The sequence below is a fragment of the Camponotus floridanus genome, unplaced genomic scaffold, assembly GCF_003227725.1.
Source record: "Camponotus floridanus strain SB8 unplaced genomic scaffold, Cflo_v7.5 scaffold132, whole genome shotgun sequence".
NCBI classification, from domain to species: domain Eukaryota; kingdom Metazoa; phylum Arthropoda; class Insecta; order Hymenoptera; family Formicidae; genus Camponotus; species Camponotus floridanus.
The window spans coordinates 503,882-523,984 of record NW_020229251.1 but is presented as its reverse complement, the minus strand read 5'-3'; the positions used below and the strand labels follow the sequence as shown (position 1 = coordinate 523,984).

Sequence of the window (20,103 nt, the reverse complement as noted above, 5' to 3'; positions counted from 1 at the left end):
TCGAAAAGCCAATAACTAAACAATAATTAAATACAATTTCAGATGGATCCCAGAGCCAGAAGACTAATTGCAATAATAATGCTCCTAATAATGCAGTTTCTTCGAACGTTCGGAATAATAGGATACGATTGTGGGTCATCGTCAGCGAATCTAACGACCTTATCTTTATTAAATATAGAAGAATGCGACATCCCTCAAAAACAAATTAATTCTAGCTCAATTTACGTGCAATTACTGCAAATTAATGATTTTAAATCAACCCGAGTCATACAATGCAAAGTTGAGATCGACAGATTAATTAGAAAATGTGGAATGTTCTCCCACACTATGGATCTACATAATGGGAAATATTCTTACATTGAATCAATAACTCGCCAAACCTGTAGACGTATTCATGATTATGGCAGCTATCAACTGGGAAACACATACATAACCGGCTTAAGATCAAATACAACCACCGCACGCCCAGTAACACTGGCCGGAACCATAGATAATGACGGCAAATGTTCTGGAGGAGCATATTCCGACCCTTATGGAACGTGGTCGGATGTCCTTGTAATAGGATCAGTAAAAATTACATTACACGATTACACTGCAGATGTACGAATCAATAATAATCAATTACAACTCAGATCGGGTATGACTTGTGAATTTAGCTCCGTAGAATGTATAGACATAGAAGGAGGAGACACATACTGGGACCCAGTTTCTGTCGGTCCTTGCAAATTTTCCGACTACGGTATAATATACGAAGGATACGCTGACAAAATAATTGACGAAGAACGTCAAACAGTCTATTCCCTCACCACTCAGGACATAATATTTGCTTTAACCAGCGTAGGGAAACATGAAGTATGTGGATATTCATTAATACGAACAGAGTATCCTAAATTATTAATTTTCGAAACCGTACGCAGCACTATGGTTTTTAGTAAATAAACTCGCACTTCTAACTTGGATATCTTCGCATATATGAACTCAAAATTTGTCTATGTGGAGAAACACATTCGTACTCAAATCAAGCAACATCATAATATCTTGTTATAACAGTGCAATCTGGAACGAAAAATGATGCAGAACGCTTTAGCTATCGCTACACAATCCCCAGACATTTTTGCATATCACTTAATGAAAGGACCTAGATACATGGCTCTACTAACTGGTCAAGTAATTCACATAATAAAATGCGTACCCGTCGAAGTAACACTCACTCGAACAGAGCAATGCTATAATCAATTACCAGTAACTCGAGAAAACCAAACTTACTATTTAACTCCTCAAACCCATATATTATTACGACAAGGCACTCAGACAACATGTAATTCTTTCGCGCCTGCTATGTATCTCTTAGGAGATGCATGGTATAAATTAACACCTAGACCGGTAGACACCTTACCATCTACCATCATGAAACCATTAACAAAGCCCACATGGAAATATATCAGTCCAGGATCACTTGCCACCAGTAGTATATACACGGAAACCGACTTAAATGATTTCAGAGATCATATAATGTTCCCTGCAGAACGACCCGCACTCCTAAATACTGTAGCCCGAGGAATCATGGAAAAAACCATCTCTTTGGGGGAAGGCTCCATCTCCAACTTATTAGATAAAAATACGATCGAGAAAATAGCCTTATCTACATGGACAAAATTTTGGAGCAAATTCTTGATTTTCGGAAATATTAGCGCAGGATTACTCGGCATCTATTTGGCCATAAGAATTATTAAATTAATATTGGATACAATAGTACATGGATATGCCTTGCACACGGTATACAGATGGTCACTATATTTATTAGGGGCCATCTGGGACTCTCTAACCCATCTATTATTACACTTAAGAACAAGATCACCATCACAAAAAAGGACACCTACAGCACCAACCTCTGAATCCCAACCCAGCAGGACGTCTGAGACGGCTCGCTCCGAAAATTGTACAATACTAATGCATATTTACCTCTCTCTCTCTTCAAAGGAGAATACCTCTTATTCACTTGAAATCAAAGAATCGAAATCTTAAACAAATGTAAACAATACTCTGAACCACCTGACACCTCAAAACTTTTTTTTGAGTGTACATATATCTTTCGCATTTCAAAAAAAAAAAATCAAACTATTATCATAAGCAATTTTAACCACTCTACAGACTAAAGAAAAATGGAGATCAAGTGCATCGAAACGAATTTCTTAACACGAGGACGCTTGAACGTAACGATAGTCAAGGTGGAGTCACCGCTCCTCTTCTGCTTCCAACTAAGAAACGGCGAAAAAAACTTAAAAGAATTAGAGGAAGAACTAGAATTCAGGATGGTCAGGAAAGCTACCTACTTACACATCTGGCTTGAAGATTTCAAGGAAAACATGGCCGTCGCAATAAAAGATTGCAAAACTTGGCGACGGGGCATTGTAAAAATAATTAATAGAACAAATTGGATGATCAAAATCAGCCTAGGGGACTGGGGCCGATCCATCTGGTGGCGCATGAGCGAAGTCTACCTCCTGGAGGACAGATTCAAGGAGTTGCCTTGGCAAATCTGTGGCTTAGCCGGTTCTGTCCAGAACGTTCGAACCTGGCCAAAGGAAACCAAGGATTTCTGCCGACTACTTCTCGAAGGACGAAAAGGATGGATTCATATAGTCCGCCCCCTTAGTGAAGGGACAGCGCTAGTTTAGACAAAAAAATGTAATTGTTAATTGCAAATTACATTTTTTTGTTCGAAACAATTATACGTTTTCTTTACACCAATTGATTCTTCTCATTATTTTGTACATAAAAGTATTAAGGTAAAATAATCGAAAAATGAATATTTTACAAGATATTTTACGGTTTATGTAAAATTAAAAAATGATTTCAAGCCTCATAACTTGAAAAGTATTTAATGAAAACTAACTTAATTATAGTGTTTTGGAAAGCTCTTCAGATGAGCTACAAGAATATGCGAAAGCATAGAGTGTTCCATTTAAAAAGTTGGAACTGACCTTTACGTGACCTTCAAGATCAAACTAATGACACCATCTTATGTCCCCCTTGAAACCATACAACTTTTGTTTGAACAATTTTTTTGTATTCGGCTTACCAACGGAGATATTCAGGTGCGTCGATTAAAATGGGCCACGGTGTATATATACATATATGATAAATAACGAAAAATAATAGAAAATTTTTATATTCACTCAAGTAGAATATTCATATTCAAAAAAGGAAGAGAATGATTATATACAAATACATAAACACATGTTATACAAGAATTATAAACATTTTATAGGAGTTTTAGTTATAGAATTATCAATTCATCACAATATAAATTTTACGTAAGACTGATATTCTTTTTTTTAGCACTCTAAGGAGCGCGAAAGTGGAACCGTTTTTTTTCTCTCATTAATGAACATCGCTTGATCATCAGAAAAGCCAGTTATTACTCTCCCCTCTTTTATCGCGGGCCTCCCAAAATGCAATTCCTTGACGGACTAAGAACAAATCACAATGATTATCGCAACCTAGTTGAACTCCGGTGCGTCACCACAACAAGAGACGACATTTTCAAGACATCATTAATTATCACAAGTTTTGCAAGGAATGCTTTATGGCAATACCACCGAACTACAAACAACAGTACATGGTAATACTACCGCATAGTTTGGTCCATAAAAACTCAGCCGACCATCAAACTACTTGCACGATCTGTAACATCAAAATCTTAGTCAGCCCCGCATGGGCATGCCTATACTGCCTGGAAAAATATCTACACGTTGACATGACGTACTTAGTCGAAGGATGGAGACGCTCTGTGACCATCAGATGGGTAGACGAATAAAAAAAAAGGGGCCCTACATCAAACCCGGCCCGAGCGCCTGGCATTGTCTCGCTACTGATGATCAGGTAGTTAAATTTATACGAAAAGAAAAGGAATTTTTTTTTCTTTTTGCTAAGAAATGACAAAAGTATTAATAGTAATAACGAAATGAAGTTCCACTTTCGCATTATAGAAAATCGATAATCAAATAACAATATAAACACAGGCTTATTTTAAGGACCAACCAAATAAGAAAACAATTATAGTTGTTTATATTGTTATTTGATTATTATCTTTCGACCACCTCTACTTGTTAGTCTTTTTTATTTTTTAGAAAATCGATAGTTCAATAATCTTAATAATAGAATTAGTAGCGTATTAATAACATTTACATAAATATACATATACACAATAGCGACAACTCTGAAAAGGCACCCAAGTATTAAGTTACGAAATTCAATGGCAAGAAAAGAATCGAGATAATTCCATCTGCAAATGTTGTGTCCTACATCCCCAACATTTGTCTAACGCCGGGGGTGTTACGTCCAGAGGAGTTCACGATTCTTTTCTTTCCCGTATCTGGTGCACACGTGCACGGCTAAATCGTTAATGACCGTTAAATTGAAGTGGGATCCTCAGTAAATGCTCCAAAATGACAGTCAAATATTAACGGGCTATAAAGAGTAGCATCCGGTTAGCTAAAGCGCCAGTCAGCCAAATGAATTTGATATTTTCTGATCACTTAAAAACTCATAAAATCTAAAGAAGCTATAGAAAATAAAAGAAACTATTCATAAAACGCGAGTGACCGGATGTCGCGACACGTACCCAGTTTTATCTCAAGGGGTAGTAAAAGTCATCTCTTTGTCTTTAGCAGACGCATCCTGCAAAGCATAAAATACTACCACCTCCGAGACTGAGAATCCTAAGTCCCCCGTTTTGGAAGATGCTCTCCTATTCGCGAACTAATGTAATAAAATTCTGACTTGTTACATTTGTTCTAAAATGCATAAGTAGGGGCAGGCAGGAGACCATGGAAATCTAACGAGGGTTTCTATTCGTCAACTTCCCTTATTCCTCACGCTAGGAGAGGGTAATCCAAAACGATATATAAACGCGAACTTCGGACAAATCGACACTTGTAAAAATATTCTTCAAGCCTTCGTGATATTCATTATATCGAGATTAACAGTATCGAGTCAGTGCAAAAATCTTGTCATCTTCAAAGCCAAGGGGGCCCTGCAGCAGTTACTCGTATTGTATAGTATCAGCGCAAATATTTCGTCATCTTCGACGCCAAGTGGGCCCAGCAACAATTACAATCGATTTATTCTCGTTCTCATAAAAAATAGTAAGTTTTTTTTCTTTTATTTACCAACTCCTACTACTCCCCCATCTACTTCCTTCATTTATTGTAATCGTTTCCTTAGTGGAACCTGCTTCGAGGAAATCCGCTAGAACCCAAGCCAAGCGGCTCCGATACCGCCGCAATCGCCGTACTCGCCGATTACTGGCTCGGGCTGTGGCCGATCCTTCGTTTATACTTGACTTAAATGAAATTAACACAAATCTTCCGAGCACTCGAATATTCTTAAATAACATCCAAGGAGATATGCGAGGCTCCTCATATCCGTCCCCTCAAACTTCTTCCCCTAATTATTCCCCGTATCTGCTTCCTGGAACCCTTCCTTCCAGTTATTCTCCTGTGTATGACACTCAACCTGACCATCCCTCTGATTTCCCGTCTTTATCATCCTTTCCTTCTCCACCCCCCGCACCGGTCCCAGATTCGCATCTGTTCTCTCCTCTCGCTCCTCCTCCCCCATCTTCTCCGACATCGATCTTAGCGATCGGAACGTCGTTGTAGCCCTCGCCAACCTACGCTCCGTACCCGTACCCCATCCGCCTAGGTCAATTCACCTTGGGCCCTGGCCCTATACATATTCCAACCCTCAAGGCCTTTCTCCGCACCGTCCCTCCCGCTTTTGCCATCCCTTGCCTTACTCCTTTTATCACTTACCCCATCGCCCTTCCTATAGAATATTTCCGAGAAATCCTCCCGATTCCGACCAGATTCCCTCCGTCTTGCACATGCACACACCCACACTCACACACACTCACACTTAATATTGTATTTGATCATAAACAATTATAATCAAAATGTTTAAATAATTTCTTTTTTGCTCATGTATAATAAATTCAATTAAATTTATCTCCTCGCATTCAATTCAATCTATTCCCCCTCATCACCCACGCTCCTGAATCGCTCTTGGTTCCGTCCCGGGTAAAAAGGATTAAGTTCCTTTATCAAAAAGGGGACCGACGAGCGGGCATTTGGACCAGAAATAGCGTAAAATCGACCCTTGTGGTTGTTGACCTATCTTTGGCTCACCCGCAGGCTCGCTCGACCCGAGACACTTGCCCTTAAGGTACCTGTTCTCGGGATACAAGTGTTACGCCCTTCCTTCGGCCCATCCTCCCTCGGGCCTGGACATAACAACAGTATTGATCTTTAAAAAAATAATATAATAATTTTTTGCGTCATTTAAGATTTAGAAAAGTTATTGTTGTATGTGTATTGTGTTAATCGATGACAAAAATGAATAAATAACTTTTAATAAGATGACAAGTATTTTTCGATAAATTACTATAGCTTAAGAAATCAAAAGTATAATATTTGCGACAGCTTCAAAACAAAATAGCAAATTAATAAAATTGACTTTACCTTAAATCATGACAATTTTTATGTACAATGTTATGTTTATATTATGTTTTTCTATTTCTTTTTTGGATGGAATAGCATTTATATTCTTCTCACTATTAAAAGATATTTTTAAATTTGATTTCCACTTTCTTTTGAATTTAAATTATATTTACACTTTTTCGTCAGAGATTTTGTTATTAATGTTTTATGCATTTTTCTGCAACTTACCGATAGATTCTAGGATGATAGAAATATTTGCAAGTGTAACTTCATCGACTTCTCGCTCATTTCTTGCAGTACTATCAGAATGATTCCGGTCAGATTTGAAATTTAGTATATAATGATTACTTTTCTCGGACATTGAAATATCCTTTATAAAATATAACATACGAAAATAATTAGAATATCGTTGAAGCGATTGTTTTCGATGCTTTTAATGTTAAATTATATAAATTATAAAATTAAACGAAAAATTGCCATTCGTTTTTTGTTTGCTTAATAATACCGGTTTGATATACCATTCCTAAATGAAATAAATTGAATATGATGTAGTTTCATTCATATCGTAAAATCTATTTTTTATTTATTTTTTTAAGACATCTTATATATCAAACATAACTCATGTCAAAAATAAAATTAATGGATAGGTTAACGATAGTTAATAAAGATTTATAACAGCTTTTAGGATGTAGCACAAGCGAAAGTGTAGCTGTTTGCAATTTTAAAACAATTTTGTTTAATGATTTGATTCTTTCTCACGATAGGTTAGTTAACTCTTCTCAATTTTACCGTAACTCAAATTCCCATATAGGAATAGCCAGACTTGAACAGGGCCAATGCTTGGCCCGATATATGATAACCGATGATTAGTCGATACTTGGCATTCTATATTGGCTCATGCTTGGGGAATGATTGGGTGCCATTTACATAAGAAACCGCTACACTTTGCTGCAGCGCCAATGCTTGGCCCGATATACGGTGATCAATACTTGGCTTACTGTATTCGCCCATGCCTGGCATTTTTTAATTTGCCAGAAAATTCTAGAAACTTGCGGATATAAAAAAGTCAACTTGGACAAAGTGACGACAATGTCGCAGAATTATTATAAACAAAAAAAATTTCGAAAATTAAAAAAGCTAAAAGACAATAGGTTAGGTTGTAATAAGATAGTTAATAAAAAAGTTGACGAAAACAGCAGCGGTAAGGATGATATTGACACTAATGTGCGATTATGTGAGGTTATGTTGGATAATGAAGAAATAGTTAATGTGAGTGAGAATGATTCTGTACATAGCAATAGCATTAATGACAGTAATATTAATTCTCCTCATGAAAATGATTCAAATATTAGTGTAGTGTTATGCAATGAAGAAATGAATAGCGTCTCTGATTTGAGAAGTAAACTTCAGCAGTGGACACTTGATAATTTGGACACTTTGCGGTTGAATGTTGTGACAGATTTGTTACGAATACTACGGGATGTAGGATATCATCTTTACCAACGATTGCCCAAAGTCTTTTAGGAACAAAACACCATCGAGTTTTACAGCAAATAAAAAGCAATAAAAATACTCAGGGAGAATATAATATAAATATTTATATCGGCATAGAACATGGTTTGCATCAGGTTATTAATATACAAATATTTATGGAAAAAGAAATCTGTGTATTAGTTCACATTGATGGTGTGCAAATCTACAACAATTCACAAATACAAGTTTGGCCGATTATTATGAAAATATTTCATAAAGAATACAATTGTGAACCTTTCACAGTTGCTGTATTTTCCAAACCTGCAAGTGCTCATGATTATCTAATTGATTTTGTAACAGAAGCGACTAAATTAATTAATCAAGGAGTAACAATCAATACAAGAATGTATTCTTTTAGAATAATTGGAATTATAGTTGATTCTCCAGCAAGGTCATTATAAAATGCATTAAACCACCCAGTGCATTCTTCGCTTCTGAACGATGTTTAGTTAAAGGAATCAGCGTTGGAAAAAAATTGAAGAAAAAAGAATATATCCTGAAACAAATTGTTCCAAACGTACAAAGGAGTCTTTCGAAGGCCGGGATCAACCGCAGTATCATAAAGAAAATGCTGTGTCTCCATTGTTAATGTTGCCAAATTTTGATATCATTAATGATGTGGTTTTAGATTCTATGCATTTATTATATCTCGGAGTGATGAAATATTTAATAGAAAATTGGACTGTGAAAAAAAACTCTGCAAGACTAAAACGAAGAGTTATCAATAATTTCCAAAAATAATGTTGAATGTTACAGCTGATGTGCCTTGTGAATTCCAAAGAAAATAATTTGATATTCATCTCGTTTCAAGATGGAAAGCTACGCAATTTAGATTTTTTCTATTGTACTGTGGTTCTGTCGTTTTAAAAAGATGTTTTATCTGATCAACATTACAGACATTTTTTACTGTTATTTGCAGCATGTCGTATATTAAATAGCAGTGACTTATCGTTGACCACACTTGTAATTATGCTAAATATTTGCTAACTCAATTTTTCATATTATTACCGTTTCTGTATGGAGAAAGTTCTCAAGTCCTCAGTATGCATAATTTAATTCATGTAGCAGACGATGTGAATAAATCATAACATCCGTTAAGTGGCATTTCAGCATTTTGGGGTGAAAGCTACATTGGATTTTTTTAAAAATTAGTCAAATCTCCAAATAAACTCTTAACTCAAATAGTTAATAAATTATCTGAATTAAAATCTGGAAATCGTTTAAAAATTAAAAAAAAAATTATATGTCAAATTGTGTAATAGATGATGGCGCTGGACTATTTACTTATAATGGAAATGATTATAAAATTATATCTTCAATTAAAATGAATAATTCTACTTTGAGATCAGTTCATTCTGATAACACTGTTTTACTAAACAATACACAAATCTTCGTCATTAAACAAATTATGAAGGAATATAATAGAAACGAAAGTGATCTTATTACGATTGAAGAAATTTTTGTCTTGGGATATGAAATGACTAATCAAAGTGAGGCCTTTGGTTATCCACTTTCATCAATACAAATCGGCGTTTTTAGTGGAAATGGATTTATTGCATCGTATAAATTACTATCAATTAAAATGATTAAACACAAATGTGTTTTATTAAACANAGCGTTGAGCGATCACGACAGAACGCTGCAGGAGTTGACGGCGAAGGCGCTGACTTCCAACGCGAAATTGCGAGAACTGGACGTCGAGGTGGCGCGTCTGAGGAAAGACGCGAACGAACTCGCGAGGAGAACGGCCGCGACGACGACGACGGCGACGAGGGCTGCGGCGAAGGCGGCGGCGGGCGGCGGTTGCGATTCCTAAGACGATCGATCCGAATAAGGTAATCATACAACTGGGCGCTAAAACTCCCGATAAGCAACAGTCGAAGAGAGGGTAGGAAAAAAATAGAGACGGCGAGATGAGCGCCGCGAAACGGAGACTCGTGAACGAGCTGCACGCGCCGGCGAGAAAGAACTTCCCCCGTCGCCGCGTCGCGGTGCGCGGATACGACGATCTGTGGCAAGCGGACGTCGTAGAGATGCGTCCTTACGCCGGACGGAACAGAGGCCACAATTACATACTCACCGTCATCGACGCTCTGAGCAAGTACGCGTGTACCGCTCAAGAGAGAGCGGCGACGAGGTCGCTCGAGCCCTGTCGAGCGTGACGCGCGCCTCCGGACGTCGCCCGAGAAATCTGCAGACCGACAAAGGAAAGGAGTTCTACAACGCCGAGGTGCGAAGATTCGCGGATAGACACGGCATCAATCACTACTCGACGCATTCCGTGCTGAAAGCGTCCATCGTCGAGCGTTTCAATCGCACGCTCAAGAACTCGATGTGGAAGTACTTCACGCTGAACGGAACGTACAAGTGGCTCGACGCGCTGCCGCGTCTAATGTCCGAGTACAACGCTCGCAAGCATCGAACCATCGGGATGCGTCCGATCGACGTGACGCCCGCTCGAGCGTCGAGACTCCTGTCGACGGTGTACAGCCACCCGAAGATCGCCGCTCCGCGAAAATTTCGACCGAACGATCCCGTGCGCGTGGGCAAGTACAAAACGCTGTTCGAGAAGGGATACACGCCGAATTGGACCGCGGAGATCTTCCGCGTAGCCGAGGTGCGAAGGACGAATCCCGCGACGTATCTGCTGAAGGATTCGCGCGGCGAGCCGATAACCGGCGGATTCTACGAGCACGAGTTGCAGCGAGTCTCCGATCCCGACGTGTATCTCGTGGAGAGAGTGCTGCGCCGGAAGGGCGACGCGGTTCTCGTGAAGTGGCTGGGGATGGACAGGTCGCATAATTCGTGGATAGACAAAGTCGACATATTGTGACGAACATACGTATATTTTCGCGCGATATCGCGGACGAAGAGATACGTCGCGCGTATCGTAACGCGTCGCAACGAACATACACATATACATATTTGTAATATTAAGGATAAGAAAATACATCGCGCGCATTGCAACGCGTCGCAACGAACATATATATATTGTACAACATTAAAGATAATAAAATACATCGCGCATATCTGTAAAAAATACATCGCATTGCGCTTAAGATCTATCCGCGCCTCTCCTCACAGTGGTATCCTGTAGTGCCCCCACGGCAGAGTGTCGGTCGAATCCGGCACGACGTAGCGCTTATCGTCGTACGGACTGAGCGCGACCTTCGACTCGCGCACGGTGTACACCTCGTGTAACTTGGATCTCAGGCACGACTGCTCGCGAGTCATCTCGATCTCGCGTCTCAGGCAGCGCTCGTAATCGTCGAACGTCAGCGTTCTCGCGACGACGCTGCTCCTAACGCCCTTGCTCTTCTTAGTGTCGCCTCTACCCTCGACTCGCAACGCGTACATCTTCGCTCTGAGTCCGACGAACTCGAGCATGAGAGCGCCGTTGTTCTCGTCCTTCATCAGACCGAGAACCTTCTTATTTGCGCGCGGCACGCCGTAGGGATTGTCGACGGCGTAATCGCTCGTGTCGAATCTATCGACGTCGCGCTTCATTCGCTCGTACGCGTCCTCGCACTCTACGCTATAAATGAGACTGTCCGTGTCGGTGTACAATATCTTACACTTATCGCCGTAGAGCGGCGACATGTATTCGTAGTGAAACGCGTACAGACGAATCTTGGATATATCGAGAATCGACATGCCTACGTAGATCGGTTTGTCGATCTTCGCCTCCAATTTGCGCAATTCCACGGCCATGAGATTCTCCGAGAATACGCTTCTACTGTGAAAATTCGGCTTGGAGATGAGCGCCTCGGCTCCGAATCGACCGTCCCATCGGGTCGCGAGTCGAACGTCCACGCGATTGCGCACGTTCTCCATGGTCTTGCCGAAGACGGCGTTGTTCATCAACTTGTACAGATTCTTCTCGAAATCGTTACTCGCGTTAGTGCGTAAACGCGTGTTAAGCTCCACGTATCCGCGTAACCACGGCGACTGCGAGAAGCGCAGCGCGCGATGAATCCTAGTCAGACGCAGACCGTGACGAACGCACTGCTGCAGATTGCGATAGTGCGTGACGTATCGGCGCTTATCGTACAGCATGGCTAGGAGTTTGCTCTGCCGCTTCCCCGGCGGCTTATCGCGCGTGGGACAAAACGGTAGATCGGCGTGGGCGTCGTGCGCGTCGGCCGGATAGTCGAGATCGACCTCGAGAATGTAGCCGACGGTCGAGTCCTCCGTCACGGACATCACGTCGAGACTCTCGAGGTCGTCGACCCACTCGAATCGCTCGTACGACAACGGCTGACACATCGCCCAACCGTACAGATTGTTGATATCGAGATACATCAGATAGATCGACGGTCGCGACGGATCGTACGCGCTCATGTACTTGTTGTTAGCGCGAGCGTATCTGTTGGAGCACTGACTCAGACCGCCGCGTATTCCGCGTTCCACGAACATCATCATATCGATATCGGTGAGCAGTTCGAAACGGACCCCCGTGTACTTGAGCATCGCGTCCCACGTGTATCCCGGCAACGTGAAGTAGTACGCGGGATCTAAACCGTAACTCTCCAAACAAGCGGCGCGAAAATTTTCGAACACGTCCGCGAGCAGAAGAACGTCGGTCTTCAGATAGAGATCGCTGTACTCGCCTAGATTTTCGACGCCGAATCGCTTCCAGACGCGCGTCGCGTGCGCGTAATCGCTCTCCGATACGGTGTCGCCGGTCAGAGAACTGTAGAAGGACTCGCGCGGCGGGAGACGCGTCTCCCGCAATCTCTCGACGCTGTCGACGTACTCGTACGGAAACACGCCTTTGCGCGTGAGAAGCCGGAAGTCGTCGTCGGAGAGATCGCGAAACTCGCCTCGCGCGATCGTCAGTTTGCTCTCGTCGAGATACGACGCCAGCTTGTCGAGACCGGCGCCTAAAAACTTGAACGAGTCCACGAATCGTAATTTGACGTATCTGGAACGCGCGACGTTTCCCCCGTCTCCCTCCGCCGTCGTCGCGCTATCTCGAACGGTCTTAGAGAAAGCTATGTACGATTCCTTCGTCACCGGCAACAACTCGACGCTGCCGGGATACGCGTTAGCCACATCCTTGATAATGAAGTGCGCGTCGTAACCCGATAGATTGTGAAAGAATACGGGTATGACGTAGGGGTCCTTGTAATTCAAATTACACGCGGAATGCGCCGGACCTCTGAAACGGCCGGTCAAGTGACAGTGATCGCGCACGCGAACGTCGTCGGCCTCGAACGGTCTCTCGCAGGCGTGACAGCGCGACGCGCTCGCGAACGTCTCCCGCTCGTCGGACGTCAGATCCGCCATCGGTACCACGCCGTCGAGGGCGACCTTCGCGCGAAGCGCCAGATCGCGCAGCTCGCGCACGAACCACGCGACGCAATCCTCGCCGCGATAAGATCCGTACGCCGACGCGGCGTCGTCGAAGGAGCAACGCGTGTAATAGGCCACGCTGTGAACTCTGTGATGCTGAACGATCCGCGTATTCTTGGTTCTCCCGCCCTCGTCCCCCTCCTTCCTCTCCAACGCGCACTCCAGATCGGCGTACACCGCGAACGGAATTCGCTCCTTTCTCGAATGATGCTCGAACTCCAGCCACCTGTCGTCCTCGTCGGGAAGAACGATCGCGCAATCGTTCAGCTTGCCGCAATCCTCGCTGTGCGCCGACAGCTTCTCGCTCGTGCGAAAGTAATGCATGCATCTGAAAGAAAGTACGAAATAAACGCTAGCTCGATGTCTCGCTCTCGCTCGCCGAGATCGAACGCTCACCGGTCGCACACGTGCGTCCTGTGCTGTCGCTTGCTCAACTGCGAGCCGATCAGACGAGACAGATCTCGAATACAGGCGAAATGTCCGACCGCGTTACCCTCGCGCGTCGCATCGCTCAGATACAGCAGATTGACGTGTCTCTTCCTCTTTCGATCCGTCAGACGAAGAGGGACGATGCGAATCCCGCCGTCGCCGTCCTTCCCGCGTCGTTTCTCTCCGACGGTGTACACGTTCACCGATATATCGTTCAGACGCTCGAACCGTCCGATTCCGTTCAGAGTCATAGGTAACTTCGAGCCCTCCAGATTCAACACCTCGGTGTAATGCGGATATCGCGAGCTTCTCTCGCGGTGCTTATCCACGGGATACAGAGCGGCGACCACCGACCACGCGAAACACGCCTCGTCGTCGTCGTCGGATCGCACGTTGATCACCGCTCTCTTCGTTTGAATCTCTCGCGGTACTCGCACGTGGCACCCCGCCCGCATGGGATTGTACACGTTCACGTTCACCGTTAGATCGAGTATGCGCGACAGGGCCCATCCGCTGTCGCGCTCTTAAAACTCCTCCAAAGACGCGACGGTATCGCCGACGACGCGAGTATCGTACCACTCGCGCAGATCCGTCGTGGGTAGAAGGGGATGGTTTCTCGTGGCGATCGTCTTAACGGCGATTTTATCGCCCGACACGAATTCTCCGTTGAACGTCGTGTTCACTTTAACGCTGCGATATCGGCCCATGACGTCGCGCACGCGGCGGAGCACGGTGTCCCTCGCGTCCTCGAGAAATCTCAGAGGTTCGATGTAATCGAGATTTATCACAGCGCCGGTCAACACGCGTCTCTTGAAAGCCGTCTCGACCTCGGACCACGAGAATCCCTCGCGCGACTCGACCCCGCTACCGCCGTCGTCCTCGCGTCTCGCGACACCCGCGCCCTCCCGCTCGAAACGTCGCCGTAGATCGTTCCTCGCGCTGATCACTCGCAGGATTCGGGCGACCAGAGAGGTCCTCGCCCCCGTGGAGATTCGACGACTCGCGTCCAGACACCTCTCGCGCAGAGTCGCGAGACACTCCTCGCATCGTCGCGTCCACGCGCGATAGTCGTCCGTCGTGACGACTTCGCGCGCGCTCTCCAGCGTCCGGCGCTTTTCCTCCCGCATGGTCGCGTCCTCTTCTCTCCTTACGGCGATTCGTCGTCCTCTCTCTCTCCTCCCCGCGAAGCCTTATCCACAGCGTCTCGCCTCGCGAATCCACCGGCAGCGAAATCCCGCGACGCGTCCCGGTCGCCCGCGTATCTCCGGCGTCGAATCTCGCCGCTCTTCCGCTACACACCAGGACCGTCTCGATCCACAGCTCCTCGCGCGCGTCTCGAAGACCGATCGCCCGCCTCGTCGAATAGGTCGCGACGCTCCACGTGATCCTCTCCTTCAACACTCGAACGTAGCGATCGATCGGTGGATCGACGCGCTCCTCGCTCATGACAACTCGCGCCTCAAGCGTATCAAATCCACGCCGCAGAACATATTTCGGCGGAACGGGTACTCGCGACCGCTGTCCTCGCGATCGTACGTGTATCGCAGAGTTCTACCCGCGTTATCCTCGGGCACGCGGATCTCACAGCGCGTGAGCGGTGAGAAATATCGAACATCCGGTTGGGGATAATCGAACGAGTGGAATTTCCGACCCTCTGGATACGGATAACCCTTCGGGTACTTCGACCTCGGATACTTCGCGTCAAACCATCTGTCTAGTTTAACGTTGAAAACGAGGGCTCTGCGACTGTTGGCCAGAGCCATCTCGACCCACAACTCCTCGCGCCGACTGTGCGTTTGAACGGCTCTTCTCAGATGATACGTCGCGACGTTCCATCGCGCGCTCTCCTTCAACTCGAAGTTGTCGTCGTCTATCGGGCGCGCCAACTCCTCTTCCCTTTCCGTCGCTCTACCGTCGACGGTAGAGACGACTCCGGCGGAACTCGCGCCGCTCATACGCGCGCCTCGTCGTTCGCGAACCTATCTTCCCGAGAAACGATCGGACGGACCGATCGCGACCATCCGCGAGGTGTGTGCGCGCCTCGAAACGACCGTCGGCGTCTTTATACTCGCTCGTTCGAGCGACGACGACGACGTCGCGCGAGCGGGAAAAAATTTCTCCGCGGTCGCGCGGTTTTCGCCTTCGGAAACGACGAATCCGTCGAAATACCGCATTCGACCGGATTCGGCGTGCGCGCGTCTCTCGCCGCTGCGCGTTCGAAAGAAAAAACGACGACGGAAGCGTCGCCGCGAATATCCCTCTCGTCTTAGCGCGACGCGCTCGAGAGGAAGGAACGGCGACGGAAGCGTCGCCGCGAATATCCCTCGCGCGCGAGTAAATCCTAATGGAATCCCGCTCCTCTCTCGTTATCGCGCTTAAAAAAAAAAAAGGAGAGATAAGCGGCGAGGTCCTCGTCCGATCGACGCGCTCTCCGTCGATCCTCCGGAACGAAGGATCGACGACCACCGTCGACGAGAGAGAAAAGCCTCTACTCGCGACGTGTTCTCCCGATACATAGTACGCTCGTTTTTACGAAACGCGCGCACATTTAGGTTAAAATTCGAGCGATGCGCTCGCGCGCGGTGAACTCGCGTTCGACGTCTACGACGAGACGAGGCGAGAAACACCGCCGCGCTCCGCGTGCTCTCCCGATACATCGCGCGCCTTTTTTCTTACAAACGGACATATGAAAAAATATTCGAATTTACATTCGAGCGACGCGTAAGACGCGATGAAAACGCTCGAGACCGCTCGAGACCGCTCCCTCCTCGGCGCGTCGAAACGACGCGAGCCTGAGGAGGCGCGTATGCGCGGTATAAATATTGCGTTAATATTATTTAAATATCATATAAATATTGTATAAATATTATTTAAATCGCACATTTTACATTACGTCTCTTCCAGGGCAGCGTCGAACACATCCGCTCTATTATTAACGCCTTATCTCGCGCGACGCGCCCGACGCCGGGGCGATCGCCGCTTATCGCGCGCGCCTAGCGCGCCGCGTCCAGAGACGCTCCGACGCGCCGTAACCAGGGACGCGCGCCCGCCGTAACCAGGGACGCGCGCTCTCCCCCCCCTCTTCCTCGCTCTAGCGCGAACCGCGCTCCCCCTCACTCCCGCCGCCCCCTCGCCGCACCCTCCGTCCGCTCCCCCCTCGCCCCGCCGCCCCCTCGCCCTCCCGCCGCCGCGTGACGTCACGACCCTCCGTTTACCCACCCGACGGCGAGCGGCTCCCCTCGCCCTACCTACCCCCCCTGCTCACCCGCGCCGCCGTCACCCTGCCCCTCAGATATCTTTCTATCTCTCTCGCTCTACGAGACCTCTCTCTCGCACCCGTGGAAAAAGTGGGTTAGAATCGACCTATTCTCCCTACTTCGGCCATTCATATATTCTCGTAAACTTTGAAATTAAACATAATAATTGTAAATGTTTTAAATTTATTACACATCAACAAAAATATTTTACCTTTAACGTTTCCAAGTCATGTCGTAGCATATTCTCATGCTCATCTTCATCGAGTTTTTCTATGCCTTTCAATGATTCAAGATTTTTACATAGTCTATTTCCGAAACATTTTACTGTAGTGTGATTAGGATCTCTCCTGTACATGCACCAACGTGTACCACATTTTACAACTGAGTTCGCACAAACATCTCGAAATTTGAGAAATCTTTTCAACGAAATTGTGCGGGGTTTTTTTCAAGCCGAGCTCTCGATCTTCTTATAAACTGAACGACTGAAGTTTTCAGATTCTTCTTCGAAAGTTGTTCCCGCTCATATTGAAGTAATTCTTCAACATCACTAGTTCGAAAATCGAAATCAGGTTCCTTATCAAATGATTCTTCCTTCACATACAATTTCTTCCATTTCGCTCTCCTCTCTCTCTCAATCTCAATTTTTTCCACATCAATAGGATCCATCAAATCATCATTATCATCCATATCTTCATTACCGATGATTACGTTTTCTTCAGCCATAGTAAGAGATCAACGAAACACACCCAAGATTAACGAAACGCAAAGAACAACGAAATAATATTCCAATGCCGCAGACTCCTCTTCATTATATATCTTTTAATATCTCGCGTCTTATCTACCTCAGCATTTCTCTACATGTTTAGCGGAGCGTGTTGAGAAAAATTGTCGACTATTCTTATTCATATGGAAGGAAAGAAATAAAATCATAGATGGAATAAAAATAATTATTTATTGCAAGCATCGTAAAGAATATCATTTATAGCACATGTTAATAATTCGCAATCGATCAATGATTCGCTGTTAAAAACATCACTCTCACGTATCATTTTTACAGCATCGCACACAATAGTAATATTACTACGTTGTAATACAGTTTCAAATTGTTTAAATTTTTCATTTACGAGATACGTATTCTCGCATAACCAATTGTGCATATGATCGATACAATTTTCAAAATTAAATAAATGTAATAACGTTTCTGGTTTCATGTACAAAGAATTGCCACATAATGTGATTTTCGCAATTTTTGATTGCTACATTTCGATCGTTAAATCTCCAATTCTTAATGGGTGAGCAGTCGATTGTAGAAATTGTTCAACGTCTGCTTGCTTCCGCATCAACAAATTCCACGTTGAAAAAGGCAACACTATTTGATTGCCTCGATTGTCGCTGAGAATCAGTTCCACGCAGTGGCGTAGCCAGGGGGGGGGCTGTGGGGGCTGCAGCCCCCCCGAAATTCTTAATAATTTCAATAATTTCATAGCTGATCACAAAAGTGAATTTCTGTCATATATGCTATTTCACGCATTTAATATGCTCCACTCAGAAACGTATGCCTCGCTTTCCTTCGTAGTCCAGTCGTCAAAAACTTTTATTACCTTCACAGTTCATCGAGTTTATATTTTTTCCGACTTATTTCGCTATTATTTATTATAGTTATTTTATTTCCGTGGAAATAAAACCTAATATTTTTATACAATAAAGATCCGACAATGACTTGCAAGGCAAGAGTCTTTATCGGCATTTGTTTTGTCAACTAGTGTACTATTCTTGAACGCTCACCGCGTGGCGCTCACTCGAGTCGTGCATCGCGCGGTCCAGAGAAATCCACGACACTCCATTGCTTTAGCGGCAATTGTTCCCTGGCGGGCCAACTAGATGGACTACAGACAAAAAGTAGACATAATCTTAGACTTGTTTTAGATGCATTCTGGACATCGGAACACGTCCACTAGTCTCATTTTTAGACTTCTTTGTCTAGTAATATTTGTCTACATATTGTCTAAAAACAGTCTACGTTGCCAAAAATATTGCTGAAATAATCTATCTAAAACCTGTCTAATCGATTTCTAAACATTTTTCACTTTGGACAACGTCCTGACAAATTATATGAGCTTTTTCAGAAACCAAACTGATGAACTCTATTTCTTATAAATTTTTTATTTCAGTACCGATTATGTATTTAGCACTAATATGTTTGTCTACTAAAATTTAAAAAACCAATAAATAGAATTAAATTTATTTCCTGAAAGGGTCATATAATTTGTCAAGACGTTGTCCGAGTTGTCAAGATCTCGCTGAAAGTGAGGAACACACTAAAATGTTTAGGAAAGATAAATATATATAAACATACACACACACAAATATACATAAAAATACACATAAATGCGCGCGCGCGCGTTGTGTGTGTGTGTATGTCTGTGTCTATCATTGATATTCACGTAACTGCATAAATACGGGTTTCTGATATTTATTGATTTTTTGGAGTTGATGCAAAATAGAATTTACTACAAGAATGAAGTACATTATAATAACGTCTGGCAAAGTGTATACTTATTATTTATTATTTAAATATCTAATAATAATAATAGCAATAATATACACATTTATAGTCACTATTTATTTTTAAGTATTTTATTTAAAATATATAAAAATGTTCATCATGACACATTTTTTATTTGTTAAAATTATTTAATGTTTAAATTATTTGTGTAATTGTCAAATTTTAATAACAATAAAAATATTTAAATCAACATACAAATAAAAAATAATTCTAATCAAACATGTCAAATAAAAATTTATAATAACTCATAGTCATAAATATCTATATATAGATATGGCTTAATACTTTAATATCACAAATGAGTCAGTCTTTTGTTTTCTCATTATAAAACAAAATAATATCACATAGCATTATGTACTATTAATAGTTATTGCATTTTTAAAAATAAAATAAAATAAAAATAAAATGATTAATCTATTTGATTAATCTATTTGAAATAGATATTAATAACTAAAAGTAA

General features: G+C 43.5%; 1 protein-coding gene across 1 annotated transcript; it reads right to left on the bottom strand.

Annotated features, from left to right (window-relative positions):
- Positions 1 to 11,114: 11,114 nt before the first annotated feature.
- LOC112637116 lies at positions 11,115 to 14,071 on the bottom strand. Its single transcript, XM_025406111.1, has 2 exons — positions 13,788 to 14,071; positions 11,115 to 13,719 (listed from the first exon to the last, which is right to left on the bottom strand). The coding sequence occupies exons 1-2, from the start codon at positions 14,069 to 14,071 to the stop codon at positions 11,115 to 11,117; spliced, it is 2,889 nt and encodes a 962-aa protein (XP_025261896.1).
- Between the last annotated feature and the right edge of the window lie 6,032 nt (positions 14,072 to 20,103).